The sequence below is a fragment of the Sparus aurata genome, chromosome 9 (assembly GCF_900880675.1).
Source record: "Sparus aurata chromosome 9, fSpaAur1.1, whole genome shotgun sequence".
NCBI classification, from domain to species: Eukaryota; Metazoa; Chordata; class Actinopteri; order Spariformes; family Sparidae; genus Sparus; species Sparus aurata.
In genome coordinates this window covers 31,755,482-31,776,995 of record NC_044195.1, presented here as the reverse complement: position 1 = coordinate 31,776,995, position 21,514 = coordinate 31,755,482, and the positions used below count along the sequence as shown (strand labels likewise).

Here is a 21,514-nt window from a genome sequence, read left to right as displayed (position 1 = left end):
CTCTTGGGTTGCAAAAACATGTGCTGAAGTGCCCTCTTGGCAGCCAAAATGTGCGCTAAAGTGCCCTCTTGGTTGGCAAAACACACTAAACTGCCCCCATGGCTGGTTAAAACATGATAAACTGCCCTCTTGGGTCGCAAAAACGTGCGCTAAAGTGCCCTATTTGGAGTCAAAACGCGCGCTAAAGTGCCCTTCTTTTCACCCCTGCCCTTCAAAAAGTCTGTGCACGCCACTGGTCATCAGGAGGACAGAAGAAGAACATGACAACTTCTGTGTATTTGCCATTTTCTGAGACATTAAGGTTCATCTGTCATCTAGAAATTAGCCCAATATTGGTGTTTTATTTATTTTTTTAAGTTTAAGACATTTTATCCAAAGACAGTCTGTCATAATCACATTCAACTTCCAAGCTGAGATTCAGATAAACATAACAAAGCAGAAGGGCATACAGGTGTTTAATCAGTTAATTCTCTGGACCCTCATCCAGGTTTGGTGAACTGACTTGTGGGTAACGTCACACTGTCGCAGTACGTCCTCTTCTGGATGCGCTGAATCATACGTCGTCCGTAAAAGTCCCGATAATCCGCTGGGAGTTCGTCCAGAGTGTGTAGCGCTCTCTCCAGCGCCTGAAGGGCTCGAGTCGCGGCCACAGGGTCTTTGTTACCGTACGGGTCTTTTCTGTCGTAGCTGTCTGCAGGTAGATGCCTCCAGAACACATTTACGCCCACACCAAACTGCAGAGCCACAGTGTTGTGGAACCACAGAGCTGAGGACACAGAACGACATGGATAGACTTTTAGTCAGGACTTGTGTGCTGCAGTTTCCAGAGGTTACATGAGAAGAAACGACACGATGGTATGATGAGATATCTGTAGGTGGGACTGCAGGAAGATGTGGTTCATGTTTTTGTCTCACCGGGGATAAAAAGCAGATCTCCGGGCTCCAGCACACACTCGTATCTCTTTGCCTTCACAAAGTCAGGAAACCGCTTCAGGTCCGGGGAGTCGATGTCCACGACCTCTGATTTATCACCTGATGGGTTCAATTTACAGTCAGAGAGAATATTACACCAGGCTGTTAGAAAACAGATCAGTTAATATCAGAGTTTGATATGAAAGTGAACGTTGCTGATTGAGTACTTTTTGAGGATTCAAGCTAACAAGCAGCCGCTCACCTGACAGGTAGAGGTGCAATGCATCCTGGGGGCTGTAGAGAACAACTCTCTTTGTCCCCGTCACCTGAGCCAGCAGGTTATCCATCACCTGAAGGAATGAAGACGAGAGAGAGCTAATAAAGTCGACTGCAAACAAGTAAAAGGAACAGTTCACTCAAAAATAAAAAAGTCAGTATTTTTCTTTATACTGATGGAAAGTCAGGTGAAGTTTCGTAGTCCACAAAAGATCGGATTCAGTGAAGATTTTTGGCTTATAGAAGGGTGCAAATAACCACTTTTTTAAAAAACAATTTTGTATCGAGGCTCCCAGAGACATGGATTATGTTGGACAAGCTGTATGGAGCCATTTTACATTTGTTTTAGTTGTTTTTTAACTCCAGTTCTTCAGCTCTTTAGGAAAATGCTGCAACTCCGTTTTGCTGTGAAGCTCCAGAAATGTTTTGCGGACTTCAGATCTTCACCTGACTTTCCATCAGCATGAGAGTAGATAATGACATTTTTAGATGAACTGTTCCTTTAATTGTTATTGATTAATGTATCTTTGATATACGTATCTTGAGGATGTTAAGAAAAAGAAAGAAAAGGTTGTTTTTTTTAAAAAAAGTCAAGAACAACAAAGTAAACTGATGAAACAAAAAACAATTTAACTGAAACTGTCACTAATGTCTATAAGAGAGGAACATTTATTAGTTTCTGAAATAAAACACTATCTTATATCTTCATGACTCTAAAGCTGCTCATCACACAAACTGGAAAGATTTCACATTAAAAGATTAAGAACTTAAGCAAATTATCCTCCAAACGAAATGTACTTGAATATCATATTAGGACATAAAGAAGGAGAAACGCCACCTGCAGCAGAACAGGTCTGAGGTCAGTGCTTCACTCAGTGAGACCGACAGGTGACAAAAACAAAGACAACCTGAACATGTAAACAGAAACTAAATGCAGAACACTGACGTCGTAGTGCGTCCACAGCTGCAGACCACAGGAGCTGATGCGAAACACACTGGAGAAAAACTGATCGGCTGTGAAGAACTGCGGGATGTGAAAGTCCTCGGCCAGGACGGGGAACTGTTTGCTCAGATCAGCAGGTTCCTGTCAGAGAGACGAATGGTTTGGTTAAGAGCCTCCGCAGAGTCAGACTGGAGACCGCTTTCTTCACATTTTTATCTTTTTACCTTTCTCACGTCCTCCCCGAGTGATCGAAGATAATAACTCTCATCCTGAAATAAGACAAGGACTTTGTGTCATTACAAGATAAACATATTGATGAAACAAAAGTACATTTTATGTCCTTGTTTTGTGATCGTTACCTCACAGAGGAAGAAGTCAGAGTGTTTCTTTTCAGATGCCCTTTTCACAAATTCATTAAAAGGCAGAGTCCTGTGGATAAAGAGGTGCAGCTGACAAATCTGCAGAGAGAGTATTGTTCCGTGTGTGTGTGTGTGTGTTGATGTGTTTGTGAGAGAGAGCTCACTTGTACGCAAAGTTTTTGTGCAGAAAGTCCATCTGCGGCACGGTGGATACGTGGATCTTCACCTCCTTGTCTCCACCGTTCTGTCCAAGATATTCAACCGTCCACTTCTCTAGGCAGGGGCCGAGAGAGACGCCTCTCAGCACGGCCGGTCTGCGCTGGGAAATAATCACATTAAATCACTTAAATGGAGATCATTAGATTCAGCTCTTCAGATCTTGGGGGAAGCTCTCAGCCTGTTGTCAATGTCAGCTGCAAAATGAGGTCATACAGTTTAAAAGATGTGGCAAATACCAGACTGGAATAGTCTAATGACTCATGGAGACTTAAAGTCAGCACATCTTGAGTATTATAAGGGTTTTCTTTTACCGTTGTAAGGTTCAGACGCAGCACCCACCTCAGCCAAATGAATGTAAATCAATGTGAAGAGCATTGAGAGCGTAAATGACAGATCTGACGGTCGTAGTTAGTCCCCAGCAGAATTCTTTAGCAGGATTTGTGGGTGCTGATTGTGTATAATCTGCTCCAGTTTTTCCATCTTTTAATTTACAGATATGGTCACAATAATGGTATAAATTCATGTGAAATGTGCTCATCATTTTAATTGAGAAACATACAATTTTCTTGGGGGAGGACCCTCACTCGCATGCCAAATTTGTGCATCTAAGCCTTCCACAAACTGGATAAAAACAGTTAGATGGTTTGACTTTGATTCTTCTGGTCCACAAACTTCAGCCTGAAATAAACCTTCAAGACACTAAACTTAGTGGAAGCTGCTGGATTCAGCATTAAAATCAATTTAACAGCACTTGAATTGTATTTAATGTTCAGTTCAGTCTTTAAAACGGACAGTTAATCAAACTAACCAAGTCAACACTTAAAGATATTTAGTTTACAGAGATCTTAAACACAGAGAAGCAGAAAATCCTCAGATTATCACCAGCTGTTTAAAATGTCAGATTTCTAGCTGCAGTCTGGTGCAGTTGGTACTATAGTGACCTGCACCTGCAAACATGGAGACCAACACTTGTTGTCAGGTGACGAAGTAATCTTACCTGTGGATAAATATCGCGCAGAAAGACTTCCTTTTCCACTTCTGTGAATATCGGCACTGCTACTTTTTCCTGAAGCTCCATTTAACATGATTTACTTCAGATATTCACCTGCAACACAAGTAAACAGCTCTGACTGGTCCGGGTGTCACATTGTAAGCGTTCCCCGTAGGAACAAAAAGATTACGAAGTGAAAATCGACTGTAAAAAAACAAACAATGTGGATGATAAATTCATTAAAACTATCATCAATTTTAAAAAGGAGATTTCATTAGTAAATAGTCAACTATATATTATATTTTGACTAGTGTGTAGGGTTATGATCTTTATTTTTAATATTCGCTATTTGTTCCTCATCGGACGATACAAGTGCACGGACAAGAGGACTTCCGAGGGAGCAAAGATGGCGCTGCCCATGTTAAGAGGTTGTTACAGAGTTCCATCAACATTTAGCTTCACTCGCTTGTTTTTAAGTGAAGGTATTATTCTGAACCGGTGCGCCAAAACGCGGCTACCGTCTTCACCTCATGCCGCCGTGACAGCAGCGGTCCGCCCGTACAGCTCCGACCCGGGCGGGCAGAAGCAGCACCAGAAGATGATGGTGCTCGGCATCCCGAACCCTTTCATTTTGTTCCGCACCAAAATATACTTCTTCCTGATCAGAGCTTACTTTGACAAGGAGTTCAGCATTCAAGAGTTCACGGAGGGAGCGAAGCAGGTGTGTAAATACCTAAATATATGCAGGAGGTGTTGTTAGCTAGCTAGCGACAACTTCAGCTGCGAACGGATTTAACGTTGTTTATTTACACTGTGTAATTTCTGTTTCTGTTTCTCTTTGTGTCAAAATGTCAAACAACCAGTGATGAAATAAACCAAAGTACGATACCAGCGACGTGTTACCAGTCAGATGTTGTTGTGTATGAGGATGTTGCTTCAGAGCTAAAGAAGCACATTTTTAAATTAGTTTATTTTTTAGCTGCAATCTGACAAAGAAGTCACAGAACAAACTGATTATCAGCCCCGATAATCAGTCAACACTTATTACAGATAAATCTGATAAATTTCTTTACCCTCACAATCAACTGATTGTTTGATTTTTAAAAGTGCTGAAAATAGAAATAAATCTTGTGACAGCTACTCAGAAGCTTCATTACACTCGTTGTGTTCAACCAACAAACCAAACGTGACAAAATTATTAAAAATATACTTAAGTAGTGCACCCCAGCAGCTCAGTTGGTTGAGCTTGCAACCCTCGTCCAATTTGAAAGTCAAATAAAGTCCAAGAAACTCAGATTTGTGGCTGAGTAAATGTACTTTTCTACACCGCTGGTTGCTGAGGACGCTTTGTTCCCTCCTGCAGGCCTTCTGTCATGTTTCCAGACTTCTGTCACAGTGTCAGTTTGCAGCTTTGGAAGGACTCGTGGCTGAAGACGTGAGTACCAGAACCCAGAATGTGCAGTATACATCATGTTAGTACAGATTCACTACAGGTTCAATTCATTCGAAACTCCACAGAACATACTGATTCTATACAATATTTATATGTTGTCCCAAAGGTCTTTTTGTGGAAGAAACCAATAACTGAAAAGAAGAATTTATCATACACATCAGAATCTAATACATTTGTACATCAACTAATTAAGAAATCAATCAACCATATTGAAGGTAAACATGGAAATAAAAACAGGCGTAACCTCTCTGCTCATGTTAAGATTGATCTCGTGTTCATCTCCTTGCAGTTGATTGCAAAGCTGCAGGAAAAGTGCAACCTGCTGCCGTCGAGCCACAAGAAAGCGCTCTCTGCAGACTTTGATGAGATCATGTACACAACAACAGGAGACGTGGGAATCTACTACGACGATAACGGTCAGCATCAAGTGTTAACTTCCCAAAATATTTAAGATTAAGCCTGCTGATTTCATTCTGTTTGTCCTTCTATTGTTCTGTTTTTAGCAACAGATCCCATTTAAAGACAAATATCTACAATGGGTTGATCCTGCTGACAAGTATTATGTGTATCTTCAGCCAAATAAAGCTTCTTCCTCTGTGTCATAGAGCATCTATTGTTGTCCACGAATACACACTTTTGTCTATTTTGATTCAATCCTATATTCTGTACTCTGTCACACTGCTGTAAATACACACTAGAGCACCAAACATGGATCGATCCGCTGCTGAAAATAGTCCCCAAAAAGGGAACACTCATAAAAGTGAAAGCACATATTATTGAGCAGTTTGTTAACGATCAGACAGACATGTTAAGTGTTACAGAATGGAGTGAGTGTGTGTATCTGCAGCTTTACAAAGTGTCTTTTTGTGTGTCATTGTTCCAGGGAGAAAGTTTGTCAGTATTCTGATGCGTTTCTGGTATCTGACGAGCGCTCGTATTCCTGAAGATGGCTTAAAGGGAACCCGCGTCTTCCAGGTGTCCTTCGGTTCAGATGAAAAACCAGAAACTAAGACACTGCTAACTGCAAACTATGAGTGAGTACATGATACTTAAAGTGTAACGACTTGTGCAAATAAAATATTTCACATCTTTATTTCCTGATCTTTCTCTTTGTTTTTCTTCCAGATTCCAAAGGGAGTTTACTCAGGGAGTAGCTCCAGACTGGACCATTACGAGGATAGAGCACTCTAGGCTTTTGGATTAAGCTGCTGTTGTTTTGAGGCAGTTGTTCCTGTGGAAACTAGTCAAGACTCAAAATTCTCCCCAGTATTTTCTTTGATTAAAATGAAGAAAATTGTCTCAAGATGATCCACAGAGGGGAAACCAAGATGCATCTCCTCACTGGGAAGTCAGAGAAAAACACCAAGACACGACTGGATTCATCTACTGGTCACTGTAGAAGAGACACATGAGCCAAACACACATTCTCATATTTACTGTCCACATCTGCCTGCAGTTTGTCTTTGTTTGTTATCATTTTGCTCATCATTGCTGATATTCCCCCATAAATCAGTGATTAAATTTGACGAGGTTTGCAAAGTTTTGTACATTCAGGATCGGGGCCGGAATAATTAAATGATATTGATTAATTTATAGCCTTATTTTAATGATTGTAACATCATATGGCTTCCTATGTATGATTTTATTTGGCACCTGTTCTGTCAACTTCTCCCATCTTCTCTCATTGATTATTGTCTGATACTGACAGTGTGGTATGATGATGCTGCAATTCAATGTGACAGATTTGTTTCCTGACAAAAAAAAAACATGTTTTTTGTTTTTCAAACTAAATCTGTTGCAGGTATCTGACAGGGAAGTACATGCTGTATATGTACCGTTTGTGTGAACATGTGTTTGCAAAGGCTAAGGCAGCTCGATGCAGCTGCAGCAGACTTATGATTGTTTTATTAAAGAACTGAAAAATGAAGAATGGGCCACTTATTTCATGGAGTATTTCCTAGTAGACAGACCACTGACCTGGCTACAAACCCTGGTGACATGGGTATAATTCCTTCATATATACCTAGACAGGATGATTGCACAGATGATGGGATTTATTTTACTTTTTGGCTACACAGTTATTCCATATATATATGCAATATGGCTACGTATGAATTGCAAATCCTGCAATTATTGATAAAGGAAAAAGGTAAATAATATAATACAGAAAATTAAAAAAAAATGTATGTCATCAACATTAAAAGAAAATATTGTGTTGCAAAATGTCTCATTCCCTTCAGTGATTTTTGTTGTCATATCAAAATATAACCAAAGCTGGAGAAGCTATAATTTGCATTTACTAATATATGTAAATATATACTACATATTAGCATTTTCTAATATGTATAATATATATATATATATATTATATTAGCATGTCCTAATATGTATAACACAATTATATATTAACATTTTCTAATATGCATTGTATAATATATACTCATAATTTATATATTATTTATTATAGATATATTACATCTATATATATTTTATTTCGCTATTCTTGTTGTTTTTTTATTTGTTTTTTTAATTTTTCAACAGCATTCAGAGTTGATCTTGTCACTGATTTATTTATATATGATAATAATATAATACACAAAATTTAAAAAATGTATGTAATCAAGACTTGATAATAATTTTAATTATAATATAGGTAAAAAGAGGAGAAATTGAAATAAAAAACTAATCAAAGTTAGCAGAAGCAGCTAAAATTAGCATTTCCTAATTGTATGACAAGTCACTGTATTCCTGCTCTCCTATTGGTCTGTTTCCTAACGGTCCCTCCTCCCATTGGCCGTCAGCTCTGCCAATCAGCGGTGTTTGTAGAGTGAGTGGTTCCTGTTGTGAGGAGGCTCCAGCAGCCGGTGAGAGTGAGGAGACAACCTGTGTGGAGTCTGAGGGACACACCGGGGGATGAGCTCCACAACATGGACATGAAGCTGCCGTGATGTCCGACACACAGAGTCCGAACCGAACCATGAAACTCGCCGCTGTGGCCTTTTACGTGTTCGCTGCTGGGCTGCTGGCGGTCGGCCTGCGAGAGTTGCTGACTGGCTTCGAGGAGAACAGATGCAGTATGACCTACATGTTTGAATACCCGGAGTATCGAGTGAGTAGCGCGGCTAATTATTTCACCCAACACCGCTTACTATTACCACAAAACTAGCTTGTAGCATTCCGTGTTGGTTAGCACATGCTAGCGTTACAGTACCCTGCTAAATCATGTCCAAACACCGCGAAGCACATCTGTTAAACCTAACCAGGAAACATTAATTACCCTCCTTCTATTTTTTTAAAAAGCTATTTCCTGACACCTGACAGCTAACATGCTAACACGCAGACTCACCTGTGTGTTGTGTGTTTGGCAGGTGTGCTGCTGCCTACACGTTGAGGGATCAGATTAGCCAAAATTAGCCAGGTTTTAAAAGCATAAATCAGCTTATGGATCCTTGAATCCTCTCAGCAGATCAGCTACAGGTCAGGTGTGAACAGACATGTTGGTATTGTAATGTGTTGTAATGTAATGTAGGTCGTCCTGCTCTGCTTTAATGTGCTCATCTGTCCAGAAGTGGAGCACAGCTGGAGGCAACACACTTGTATGGGGCATCGACCATAGAACAGACAGCCTTTTCTGTTGTGATATATAAGAGGGAGGGTGGAAGGAGCTCCCATGTATCTGAAGGAAACATCAGCTTTGTTTGTGTTGTTAATGGACAGGATCCATTGAGTCACAGCTGGAGGGCTTGTGGTGAATACAGGATAGACGAGAGAGGAAGTATTATCTGGAAAGGGTTAAATAGTTCCAGCAAGGAGAGGGGGGAAAAAGTCAGATTTGATAGATTAGTGTGACAAATCATAATGTGAAATCATGGTAATCAATTGTTATTATACTGTGATGCAGCTCAGTTTTCTTGCCCTTCTTGACTGTAAGAAGTTTTAGCAACATGGGCTGGAATGGAAACACTATTTTATTTGATTTTGTCAGTATTACGGCTCGAGATGCACGACGTAGATGAGACAAAACAGAAGCCAAGCTGCTTTTGTTGATTTAACACGTGCAGCATCTACAAATAGAAGGTGGTGGAATGCACCTTTAAAGTTGTGCTGTGAGCGGCCAATAAAAATAGAGAATAACAACAACAAATGCGCGCTAATAACACCGAACTGCTGCACCTGTGAGCCACACAGGTTGTCACAGGTGTGGATGTTGTTTTACAAGAACACGACACCATTTCTGTCACTACATCTGAGCCTGTCTCACACTCAGGTGCATAAATTACAGGTTAGCAATTTATTTTACAATCAAAAAAAAATATTAGTCTCTATTATCTGTTATTTTCTCGGCATCTGCAGTGACAGTCAGGTAATTAACGGTTATCGTATCAGCTGAAAAGAGTCTTGCATCCCTGATTCTGCAACTCAGTCTATCAATTTATGTAACAACTTTCAAATGAGTCAAATGCAGCTCAACAAAGGATGGGATGTTTAAGAATAAATCTGGATTTAAAGAATAATGCACACACACAAATAAACAAATCAACAAATCAACAGACAAACAAACAAAAAAGCGAACAGACTCGGGTGAAAGCATAACCTCCTCGACAAAGGTGATTATGAAATTCTACTTATAATAAATATATTACGATAAAAAAAATTTATCAATAGTGACCAACAGAAAAATATTGATTGATGTTTAATGTGAATAAAAAATATGTCCTTTAAAACTTCACCCAGCCCCAAATTTACAGCAATAAAAAAACGGATAAAAGCAGAAAATCTTCACATTTGAGAGAAACAGTGAAGTTCTTCACTAGACGTTATTTATTAGAAAACTCTCTCACTGCTTCAGTTCCTTTATTTTGCTTATAGTGAGACTGTTGATGACACTAGTAAGAAACATTGAATGAACTGTGTGAGGTTAAAAGTGATTTTGGTACTTGACCTCCACTGACGAGGATTAGTGTCTGTGCTGTTTGTGTTGTGTCGACAGCGCGTGGCTCTTCCTCGCCGCGTGGCCCGACTCTACCCAGCGTACGGCCTCTACCTGTACGGAGAAGGTCTGTACGCTCAGGAGACACGAGCGCTCAAACTCACCGGTGCACCTGTGCTCTTCCTGCCCGGGAATGCAGGCAGCTATAAACAAGGTAAGAGCGCAACGTTAACGGAGGGTTGATAAAGATTGTTTGCATTTCACTCAGCAAACGAGAGAGAACAAGGTGAGAGTTGTGTGTTAAAACTTTGGGCAGTAAAGTCACTCAGTGGATGTACTGAGGTTGTTTGAGGACGTTAATGTGTGGCTTCATGCTTTTTGTTGACTTTTCCTGAGCTGCAGTCAGACTTGATTGTCCTTCACAATATTACAGACAAACTTATCGTTAATTTAAGACTGAATATGTTGGAGAAAAATCAAGTTTCCACATTTTGTTTTTGCTGGAATTCACACGTAAACAGTAGAAGAGTTACTAATCTTCAAAAACTGGCTTTTGCGACCATGTTTTAACAGTTTGTTTGCTTTTTGTTTTGCATATTAAGTTGCTGTGATATGGTTCGTTACATTATACCCAGAGTTATCCACCTGTACTTATGAGAAAAGGCTGTAGACATTCTTTATCTCTTATTCCACAGTTTCCATCATCTTCTTCTGTTCCTTCATTATCATGAACACACACTCTTGTTTATCTCGACTCCATCCCACGTACACCGTCCTGCTGCTATAAATACTCACTTAAGCACCACATTTGTGTTAATCCTCAGCTGAAAATAGATCCCAACAAATCACTATTTCAACCTGATTAAGTAACATTAGCTAAGAGCTACACAGTCCAGCATTGATGTCCTGATTGTGAAATACTGCACCTAAAACTAAAACTGATGTTTAAAACAGCAGTTTCACTGATAGCAGATACTGTTGGTTTTCAGGACAATCGTTGATATTCTCCCGAGTGACTCGACAAAACTGTGCAGCTCATATTATATTGTATATTTTGATGATTATCACGATTATTTGGCAAGAAAATGTTATATTATATCATCTCATTCGTAACACTTTCATCCCCTTCGCTGTAAAGTTTCCCATCATGTGACTAATAAATGATTAATGTTTCTTTTCCTACATTACAAAGTAATGGCAGGACGTCACGAGCCAGTGATACAACAAACAGACATTAGCCACTGACATCAGTGATTGTCATCGTAATTGCCAATAGCAGTTTAACAAGAAGAATATTGTTCATTCCTTGTATTCAAATGTTTCAGGAAATGGCTTCACCTCTTTTAAAAAATCTATTTTTAAAGATAAACGTCCTCAGTAGAAACGTCTGTGCGATAGTGAGTCTTATGTATTAAAAAATGGACTAACAGATTGTTGGTTTTGGTCTTTTCTTGAGTGTTGTTGTCACAAAGTAAAGTATCCTAACATGTTGTAAATATATTTTATTTTTACTTCTATTGGAGTAATAATTCTGTCTGGGTGAATCGAACCTGGAACCTTCTGTTGACCGGATATTCTCTCTCTCTGATAACTCAGCGATGCTCTGAACGACACAAATCCTTCATCAGATCACTCCTGCTGTCTGTTCTTGTTATCAGTCGTGTGTAGGAGGAAGACACCCACGCTTTTATTCTTCTGAATACAAACACATTTACAGTAACGCCGTGATGTTTGTGACGATGGACCGTGTTCACTATTCCTCCACGTTTCTTGTCCTACATTTAGATTCTTCGAGCTGATGTATTTTTACCAGCTTGATGAAGCGCTGGTGTCAGATGAGATCAGACTGTTGCTGCTGAGTTTCTCTCATACAGGAAAATGTTAGTCAATGTAAATTTAATGATTTCTTTAGCAGTGAAGTGAGAGTTTTCTTTGTTTGTCATGAGGATCTGCCCGAGGATCAGAATCATTAGACGACTCTGATCAATAATTCAGAATATAAAAACATAATTTGCACACACGAGCTGTGCATTAATCAATATTGCAGCATTAAAACTGAGCATATGGTTGTGATCAGATTATAACCAGCATTGACTCCACATCTGTTTTGATTTCCTCCTCTTCTCGCAGCTCGCTCTCTGGGCTCCGTGGCCTTGAGGAAGGCTGAAAACATGGAGGGAGGTCTCCACTTCAACGTGTTCACCGTGGACTTCAACGAGGAGCTGGTGGCCCTGTATGGCGGCAGTTTGCTCCGGCAGACGCACTTCCTGCACGAGAGCATTAAGGCCATCCTGAGGCTCTACAAGGTCAGGCCTCAAATATCATCCGCTCGTCAGACTGGGTTACTTATACCAGATGTCGGATGCTGCTGGTGGAGTTGTGTTTCAGTGTGTGTGTGGGGGGGGGGATGCACATCACGCACATTTCGTCACCTCTACATTGAAGTAATCCCTCTGACATGTACACTATGCTGACACAGCACCAGCAGAGTAAACTAAAATTCCTAAAATGCAAAGATAAGGCGCAGCTAACGGTAAATATTCTAGTTTCTATTTAATACTAATACGTCTGTCAGCTTGCAGGGATAATTGTCAATACATAACATGGATTAAAACAGTTAAATATGCAGTTTCAAACACAGCTACAGAAGTGGTTTCTAATAGGATTAATGCAGTTTTTTGTCAGCAGTAAAAGCAGCACGAGACAACTGACAAAGCTCCAATTATGTCAAATAACTTGCAGGAACTAATTCATTTAAGGATCAAACACAACAGGCTCAAAAACAGAGACATGGATATACTTACAATGCTACAAAAATGCTACAAAAAGGTTTAACCATCTCTTTTCCTTCTGTTTCTCCTCCCTGCAGCACCTGAAGACGCCTCCTCAGAGTGTGGTGGTGGTCGGTCACTCCATGGGTGGAGTGGTGGCCCGGGCGCTCTACACTCTGCCCCGCTTCAACACCAACCTGGTCAGCCTCATCATCACCCAGGCCTCCCCTCACCTAGCTCCAGTGCTGGCCCTGGACCCGTACCTGCTGGGTAAGGACAAATGTGACGGTGGCTTGTTTGTAAACAGAAATATAGACAGAACTTTTTTCAGTGTCAGATCTTTAATATAAAATATAGATTCGGGTGAATGTGAAATCTTTGCTCCGTGTAGATTTCTACTCTGCAGTGAGACAGAAGTGGCAGAACCAGGCCAACAAGCTCCGGAACGTCACAGTGCTGTCAGTTGGGGGTGGTTACCGTGACTACCAGGTCCGCTCCGGCCTGACGTCCCTGTCTTGTCCTCCAGGAGACCCCAATAAGCTGTCGTTGGTGGTAAGTGTTGTTTCTGAACTGGTTAGGAGGCACTTGACCCTCCACCACTGCAGGAACTTCTCCAGGAAGGTTTTTTAAGAACTGAAGAACTTAAGTTTTCATTTTACTCACAGGATTTGGTTTAAAGTTGTATTTTTTGCTCTGTTGGTTTCTTAGTTCTTAGTAAAAACATTTAGTGCTGAAGGATTCTGTGAATTGTGTTTGATGCTGCATTACTCTTCAATTTATGTTTCAATGTTCAAGGCAACTGCAGTTCCCAGGACCTGGGTGTCGACTGACCATCTGTCCATCGTTTGGTAAGAACACGGCTTTATGTTTCGGTCGACAATTGTGTGTAAAAATCATGCAGATTACTGAGATGAAGTGTGTTTGTGTCCCAGGTGCAAAGAGCTTGTTCTCGCGACTGTCCGGGCGTTCTTCGACCTCATTAATCCTGAAACCAGACAGGTCAGAACAACAAACATGTTTTCTAAAATTAATCTTTTCTGGGAAGAAATATGAAGGGAGAAGAGAGATGTTATTGCACCAGAGCCTCGGGGGAATACGTCATGAAATATTACATCTACAAACACGTGTCGTCTGTTTTTCAAGCTAAGCATTATGTTTTTATTAGTTCACAGAAAACCCAGAGAAGAAACTGTCAGTACTGAACCATCACTTCATCAGACACCCTGTCAGGGAGGTGGGAGAAACTCAAGACACCTCCATCTCCATCTTAGGTGACAACTCACCACAGAGAGGCTGAAATATACAGAGAAATTTAGGGCTGCAGCAATTATTTTCATTCTCAATTGTTCTCTTAATTAATCTATTAGTTAGAAAATGGTGAAAACTGTCCACCAGGTTTACTGTCATAGAAACCAGAACATTTACGAAGCTCAAATCAATTCTGTCTTTCTTTTGTTCTCCAGATTTCCCTGAAGCGTGGAGTGAAGTGAACACGCTGCGTCTGGCCTACAGCACGCCGAAGGTACCAGACTTTGTCCTGATATAATAAAGGAGCTCCTTACGTACAGTCAATAAATGCATCAATGACCCTAACCCTACCCTAACCCTATGAAAAAAAAGCTCTGATACAGACAGAATTATAAATGTAGCGGTCATCCTCAGTGTTGCTCTCCTCCTGCAGGAAGGACAAGTCAAATACTTCCTGTTTGCTCTGTCGAGTCGCAGGAAAGCTTACAGCCACTTTTACTGCCGGAGCAACAACCTGGTGAGTGTCCAGACGTGTGATTCATAGAGATGTATATCTGCGAATGTAGTAAAATGAAGCAGAAAGCAGATTATTCTTGACTCTGATTTATCGTTGTGTGCAACAGGAGATGACCAGCTGGGTCTACGGCTGCACGCACAGGAACGGTTCTTCGTGGTAAGATCAGGATTATATCTTTTTCTCCGTCTCCTGTTTTCCCCTTTCGTGATCATTTTGGATGATAAAACAGTTTCCTTACTCTTCATTCATGCTCTTTGGATTTCCCAGCGTGCATGCGGTGGATCTGTCCATGGGAACCGAGCTTCTGCCTCCGTACAAGGTATTTATCCTCTAAAGAGACGTCGTCCAGTCCAGTCTGAGCTGCTGCAGGCTGATCACAGCCGTCTGTTCTCCTCCTCAGGTCCTGATTCTCAGCCTCACTGACTTGTCTTCTGTTACTCATCTGGTTGTTTCGGCCTCCAACCTCAACGGCAAACAGGTACAGAGACTCTCTGATGATGAGATTCTTCCTCTCCTCGTCTTTCTGTTGTCTGTCTCTGTTTGTTTTGCTGGTCTTGCCTCTGCTCAGCAGTGCTGCTCTCCTGGGTGCACAGTAGACCAGAAAAATCAATATTCCAACATACAGCAGGATCCGTGGAGTGACGTAACTTGATTTTACAAATTACATTAACAACAACAAGGAGCAAACCACACATTTCACATGTTGCATCAGTCAGTGAATCAGATGCAGCTACAAACATTGTTTTTATTGTATTTTTTCTGTAATTGTGATTTTCTGGCTGATGTGAAAGAAGTTATGTCAAAAATGTACTTTGCAAATTAAAAGATACATAATGAAGTTATAAAGTACAGCTGAGGAAGATGAGAATGTCTGTACTTTTGTCTGTATTTGGTCATAAACTAGTGTAATGACCAATTAAAATCTTGAAGAGATATTACAAACCTTTCTAAGGGGAACGTGAGCGTCTAATCCAGATTTAATGTCAATTAAATGCTAATTTTTTCAGATATCGTGAATCTTTAATAGGCCGGTATCAGCTGATAAAATTGGACAACCAATATTGAGTTGTTGTTTCACTACAAACCAAAATGTCAACCTCATTGTTCAGGAAGAAATCAGGGGATTCATCATCTGGTAACCACGAATGTCTTTACAATGTTTTGTTGTTTTTTTACCTCGGTTACAGCTGCTGGTGTAATCAGAAATGAAACTGCTTTAAAAAGTCTTTAGGAAAAGATTAATCTCACTTCATCGGTTATGTTGATTGTACAGACGGCATTAAAATGTTAATCTGGTCAACAGTTCACGGTGGAGTGCGAGTGGCAGAGACAAGAATCTCAGACTCAGTCCGTCCCGGTGCCGCATGTCTTGTCCTTCGGTGAGTTGTCGCACTGTTGGCGCTTTATCTTTAAAATCTAGAAGAAGTAAGCACAGATTCCTTTATAGTAATTGTTGTTTTTCAGGTTTGACTGTCAGCGATGTTACAGTGAACTCGTCTGGGCTTCTTCACACCATCAAGCTGCAGCACTTTCACCAGGTAGCTCTCGTCGCCTCACCTGCTTGTTTCACTCAGTGTCTCTGTTCCTGCTGCCTCTAACGTCTGAGCGGCTCTGTGTCTGCAGGTCTATCAGGCGTTCAGGATCACAGTCGCAAGCCAGTGTAAAGTTCATAAAGGTAAGTTTGTCTTCTGATGCACAGTCCGGCTCATGTGCACATGTTTAAAATCAAACGATAATCTCTGTCTGTCTGCAGATAGACTTCCCAATGTGTACAGAATAAACGTGCCGTGGTTTCGAGAGGATTCTTTAACCACAGTCAGGTGAGTTCTGCTCTGTTGTTTCTTATTCTGGCACATCTACGTGTCGTACTCAGTGTTTCTGTCTTTCTGTTCTCAGCGTGCCGTCAGTGACTGAGATCTCAGGGATGCTCCACACAAGTCGTCCAGACAACAGCTCAGGTGTCCTCCTCCAGCTCCACACTGCCCCCAACTGCCAGTATAAGGTATGAATTCACTATGACTAATGTTTTAATCATCAGTACGGAGGTTAAAAGATGATCTGTTCTGATGTCCTCTGATTTTTAACCTCAGGTGTCAGTAAGGACTTCATTACCCAGAGTGCTCGGACAGGTACGACTTTCTTTGTCTTAAAAGTTTGTTATTCTTATGTTTCCTTTTATTTTGAGCGCACTCTGACACTGGCACTTCAGGATAAACACAGATCTGTGTCATCCTCTCTGACAGATCCTGAGGTTCTGTGGGCCCATGGTGCCGGTGTACACGGCTGTAACCCTCCTCCTGGCCTGCGGGGGGCAGCTGTCCACCATCTTGAAGACGAGGCGAGCTGCAGACATGAGCCAGGTGGTGGGCAAAGGCCTGCAGCCTCACAAAGTCAATCTGCCCGTTTATATCCTGCACATCTTACTGAGGTACGCTTCGAAAACGTGGAGATTCATTCTTGCTCTTGGAAACAGCATAACTGTAACTCCTCCTCCTTCCTCCCTCAGCTGTAGCTGGTTTCAGGAGGTCTGGTCTGGTCTCTGCCTCCCCCTCATGGACTCGCTCCCTCCGACCACCCCTGATGCAACATTTAACGAGAACGCGGTCCCAGCTGAAGAGTGGCCTCACTTCCTGTCCCCTCTGCTGTACATCTTCGGGGCAGCTGTCGCGTACTGGGGCAGCGCACTCCTGCGTCTCATGATGCGACTGGTCTCACTGGTTTTAGCTCCGCTGCACAGGTGAAGCTGAACAGTTAAAACATCGAGGCATTTGATTTGAAGCGTCCTTTAATAGTTGTGTGTTCTGACTTTTGATTCTTGTTTTCTGTTTTCCCTCCAGACCGTCCGTCTCCAGAGACTGTGGCACTCTGAGACCTCGGACGCAGCTCATCATCACTCTGTGTCTGACTGTTATAGGCGGGACTTCCTGTGGAGCGCTGTCGATGTTTGTAGCCTTCCTGCTTCACCTCTACAGGGTGAGTTTTAGGACATACTAATAGAGCTTTACAATTATTTTCTTGATTATTCCATTTGTTTTCTTGGTCGGGAATGTCAATAAGTGTTTCACAGAGCCCGATATGACGTCTTGTTTTGTCTACAACCCAAAGGTGTTAAGTTTACTGTCAAAGTGAAGGAAAGAAAACAGAAAATATTCATGTTTAAAGAGCTGGTATCATAAAAGCTGTGACTTATTTTGCTAAATACAAACACACAACCTGAATAATCGATTGACAAAATGATTTAGAAGTTGACGGTATCGTACAAATGAAGACCTTTCCAGTCAATTTACAGAGAAGCATCACTAATTCAGTCATTGAGTCTGTTGAATCTCTTCACACTGTGTTTGTTTGCATGCTCAGGTATTAAGGCTACAAATGACAGAGAGATCTTTGAGTCACATGCTGAATCTGGTAAGATTTTCAGTTTGAAAATGTAGCCTGGTTCGTCTCAAACTCAAGCTGAAATTACTTAAAGTGTTCAATCATCCTTTCAGGCACCGGGGAAGCACAAAGACACTGAGAACGGGAAAGTCGACGCCGAATCCTTAAGCAAGTCTAAAGAATGTAACGGCGCCCCCCTGCTGTCTGAGTGCGCGCTGCAAGAGGTGAGGGACGACTTACAGCTGCACCTCTGCCTGTCGGCGCTGCTCACGCTGCCTCTCATGCTCATCGCACCGTCACTCATCCACTGGATCCGCAACCTGAGGTACAGTATCAAAGCACAGAGCGTGTGGGAGAGTCAAAGCTCCCGCTCGGCTGTGTGTATTAAGAATGCTAATTAGCGTTAGCTGTTAAGAAAAATGTCTACATGTACATAAACAGGAGCGGCCACAGCGACAGTTAAGTACCTGATTTGTTAAGACCAATTATGCAAATAAGGTCGAGGACAATTTTCCAGTTAGACCTGAGATGCTTTCATCCCGACAGGCTGCGGCTGTAATCAGGTAAGAGAGCCCGCTGTGATGCTCGCTGTGCAGCGTAGAAGCTGTAGAGACGAAGGAACAATGACTCACTTCTAAATCTTTCATTTATATTTATGTCATCTACGACAAAAACACAGCAGCACTTTCTCTAACTAGCTCTGGCTATGAGTTAATTGCTCAGCTGATATTTGCACCTTCAGGTATTTATGACGTTCTTTGCTTCAGTAAATTGAGTTTGAATAACAACAACCTCAATTTCAAAGTGCATGTAAGTTGTCAGATATCAAATATAACATACCAAAGTCTTCTCAGCGTCCTCCACGTCTAATCCAGACGTGGTGCAGTGGGAAACAGTAGCCCTTTTTTACACAGCGTCTCCGCGTTATCTCCAGAGCGCCAATTCTCTGCCGATGGTGATTCACACAGAGTGAAGCATCTCCGCCTTACCGCCTGTAATTCTCGCTGAAAGCCGGCGCTGCGGCTCCTAAAGAGGCGTGACAGTACACGTCATGTTGATGACGTCGGTGTATCCCAGGTGTTCCCCCTGTCAATCTAAACCCCCGGACAGTTTATAATCATATGGATGCTGTTATAATGTGTAGTGATTGAGATCCTGACCCACCAAATATCCTGGAAAGTGACAGAGTGAAGTTTTTCGTGCTAAATTACATAATTATACATAATCACCATCAGTAAACAGGACGCTGTCTGACTCTGTCACTCGCAGGGACGGAGGCTGTTTTCTCGGGCAGAAATGTGACGAAGAGTCAGTAGGACAGGCGGGAGGACGACGCTTCTCCACGTACAGCTGTTATATTTGTTTTCCTCATATAAGTTGCCAAAGACAGTTACAGTTACTACGTTACTTTTGTTCGGTCCTGTAACGTTGCTTTGTGGGACATTTCTCTGTATTTAGTTGAGTGAAGGACCTGTGCAGTTATCAGACTGTCAGACCGACACGCCCTCGCTCCGCGCCTCCGGATTATCCGTTCACACTGGGACGGTTCACCAATAATGCGGCCCTGATACTACCTCCAGAGGCGGATCAGCGCCGGAGCGAAATTTCCCCCCTCTCCGCATCTGACACTTTCACACAGACTTTCAAACTTTGTGGAGAATTGGCGCAGGATCCCCGCATGCAAACGGCAGTGTGAAACGTGTCTGTATAACTTTTGATTTTGTCGTTCTGATCGTCTGCAGGTACTCCGCCCAGTTGGATCCGGACCCTTGCTGGCCACACTTTGTGCCTGTAATTATTGTGTACACGCTGCTTATTAACTGCAACACTTTAATACTCAGCAACAGGTGAGAACGCATCACCACCAGCACAGAGATCGACTCGTATAATCACTATAGTTTCCGGGGATTCTGCTTTAACTTCCCTCTTCATCTCTTCCAGTAAACTCCTTCATGTGACTACCTGCCTCCCTCTCCCCTTGGCCGTCGCCATGGTGACCTTCTCTCCGCTCCACCTCTACAGAGTCACCTACTTCCTGTTGGCGGCGCTCGTCCCCCTGGCCTTGTGTTGTCTGCTCTGACGGTACCTGACCGGTCTCAGTCCACATCTCCACCATAACAAGCCTTTTCTCTAGATGAAGCTTTACTCTCTGAAGCTGGTTGATCCGTTTTCTCGAGGAGACGTCCTCGGCCCGGCTGCCATGGAGCAGAGCCATAGACATACATAGCTTTGGGGAACTGCCTGCTCGATGTTAGCGCTAAAAGCTCCATGGTAGTTACACTGAGTTTTAAAGAGAGAGGATGTAACGGCCTTGGAACATTTGGTGCGAATATGGCTCCGAAGGATCGACCCGAAACCAAGTTTGCCTTACTCTGTATATCTATAGCTCTGCCTTCAAGGAGCGACCACTCCGCAACCAGTGAAGCTACTGATACTAGAGATTCACAACAGGGTGTTACTGTTCGTATGTCTGTTGTTTGCAGTGTCTTCAGTGGCATTGTTCACTGTGGTCACTGCGCTGTGAACTCCTACACTGCCTACTGCTTAGCGATGACGTGAAGCTGTGTGTCGTCTTTACTGTTGACTGTCGACCATCAGAGAAACCCAAAGGAATCATGTTTACATCCTCCCCTTAATCACCCCAAACACCCCGTCTACACCTGGTATTAAAGGGATATTCTGGTGTAAATTTAATCCATGGTCTAAATCACCGTGAAACTGTGTTAGACTCCCTCTCGAGATATCAAGCTAGCAGACCGCTAATTTACAGAGTTTTATCAACCTCAGAAACGACCGCAAGACAACAATACACTGCAGTAAATGGATCCAAATATAAACCGCCACCAAAAAGCCACAAATAATGCTCAGAACAGCACCAAACTTCAGCAACAGTACAAATAGGGTCTCAGCACATAGTCCGGGGCATCTAACCTCCGCTAGCGTAGCTGGATTTCTACTGAAAAGCTGACTAAATTTACCACTCTTCTGCAGCAGCTTCCTGTTGACGGGAAGTCCCGACGAGTCGATTACCGAGTGCAGTAGATTTCCGCGGCTCATGGATGAAAATGTATGATTATGACTCCATGGAAAAGCAATCAAAGTTCATATGTGTCTTACCTGCCAGTTTATAACAGTTATTATCGAGAGCGGACAGGGAAAAGAACGGAATTGAGCATTTCTAACCGCACTCGGTAATCGTCACGTCGGGACTTCCCCGACCCGGAAACTGATGGAGGAGAGTTGAAATCTGTTTTTAGCTTCACAATAGAAATCCAGCTAAGCTAGCGGAGGTTAGATGCCCCGGACTATGTGCTGAGACCCTATTTGTACTGTTGCTGAAGTTTGGTGCTGTTCTAAGCATTATTTGTGGCTTTTTGGTGGCGGTTTATATTTGGATCCATTTACTGCAGTGTATTGTTGTCGTGCGGTCGTTTCTGAGGTTGATAAAACTCCGTAAATTAGCGGTCTGCTAACTTGATCTCTCGAGAGGAAGTCTAACACAGTTTCACGGTGTGTT

General features: G+C 42.1%; 3 protein-coding genes across 3 annotated transcripts; 2 read left to right on the top strand and 1 right to left on the bottom strand.

Annotated features, from left to right (window-relative positions):
- Positions 1–277: 277 nt before the first annotated feature.
- On the bottom strand, positions 278–3,874 carry tyw5 (tRNA-yW synthesizing protein 5). Its single transcript, XM_030427934.1, has 8 exons — positions 3,707–3,874; positions 2,655–2,809; positions 2,491–2,560; positions 2,356–2,400; positions 2,135–2,272; positions 1,175–1,262; positions 916–1,032; positions 278–766 (listed from the first exon to the last, which is right to left on the bottom strand). Exons 1-8 carry the CDS (start codon positions 3,785–3,787, stop codon positions 480–482), a joined length of 981 nt encoding a protein of 326 aa, XP_030283794.1. The 5' UTR covers positions 3,788–3,874; the 3' UTR covers positions 278–479.
- Positions 3,875–4,057: 183 nt separating this feature from the next.
- Positions 4,058–7,080, top strand: maip1 (matrix AAA peptidase interacting protein 1). The gene is made up of 5 exons (XM_030427939.1): positions 4,058–4,421; positions 5,064–5,135; positions 5,443–5,569; positions 6,037–6,187; positions 6,279–7,080. Exons 1-5 carry the CDS (start codon positions 4,107–4,109, stop codon positions 6,355–6,357), a joined length of 744 nt encoding a protein of 247 aa, XP_030283799.1. The 5' UTR covers positions 4,058–4,106; the 3' UTR covers positions 6,358–7,080.
- Positions 7,081–7,957: 877 nt separating this feature from the next.
- Positions 7,958–20,724, top strand: pgap1 (post-GPI attachment to proteins inositol deacylase 1). Its single transcript, XM_030427887.1, has 26 exons — positions 7,958–8,262; positions 10,144–10,297; positions 12,214–12,389; positions 12,953–13,124; positions 13,246–13,406; positions 13,650–13,702; positions 13,787–13,853; positions 14,020–14,125; positions 14,318–14,376; positions 14,536–14,619; positions 14,726–14,775; positions 14,887–14,938; positions 15,020–15,097; positions 15,923–15,998; positions 16,084–16,157; positions 16,243–16,294; positions 16,373–16,439; positions 16,516–16,621; positions 16,710–16,748; positions 16,863–17,047; positions 17,126–17,356; positions 17,457–17,592; positions 17,977–18,027; positions 18,111–18,322; positions 19,740–19,844; positions 19,939–20,724. Exons 1-26 carry the CDS (start codon positions 8,101–8,103, stop codon positions 20,075–20,077), a joined length of 2,847 nt encoding a protein of 948 aa, XP_030283747.1. The 5' UTR covers positions 7,958–8,100; the 3' UTR covers positions 20,078–20,724.
- Positions 20,725–21,514: the final 790 nt, after the last annotated feature.

Bases quoted from the DNA above. Each gene is read 5' to 3' on its own strand.
- tyw5 (XM_030427934.1), bottom strand. From the start codon at position 3,787: ATGGAGCTTCAGGAAAAAGTAGCAGTGCCGATATTCACAGAAGTGGAA. The intron at 2,401-2,490 runs GTAACGATCACA...GTCTTATTTCAG, and splicing joins CTGACTTCTTCCTCTGTGAG to GATGAGAGTTATTATCTTCG. The intron at 2,273-2,355 runs GTAAAAAGATAA...TCTCTCTGACAG, and splicing joins TCGGGGAGGACGTGAGAAAG to GAACCTGCTGATCTGAGCAA.
- maip1 (XM_030427939.1), top strand. From the start codon at position 4,107: ATGGCGCTGCCCATGTTAAGAGGTTGTTACAGAGTTCCATCAACATTT. The intron at 4,422-5,063 runs GTGTGTAAATAC...TCCCTCCTGCAG, and splicing joins TCACGGAGGGAGCGAAGCAG to GCCTTCTGTCATGTTTCCAG. The intron at 5,570-6,036 runs GTCAGCATCAAG...TCATTGTTCCAG, and splicing joins AATCTACTACGACGATAACG to GGAGAAAGTTTGTCAGTATT.
- pgap1 (XM_030427887.1), top strand. From the start codon at position 8,101: ATGTCCGACACACAGAGTCCGAACCGAACCATGAAACTCGCCGCTGTG. The intron at 8,263-10,143 runs GTGAGTAGCGCG...TTGTGTCGACAG, and splicing joins TTGAATACCCGGAGTATCGA to CGCGTGGCTCTTCCTCGCCG. The intron at 16,749-16,862 runs GTACGACTTTCT...CCTCTCTGACAG, and splicing joins TACCCAGAGTGCTCGGACAG to ATCCTGAGGTTCTGTGGGCC.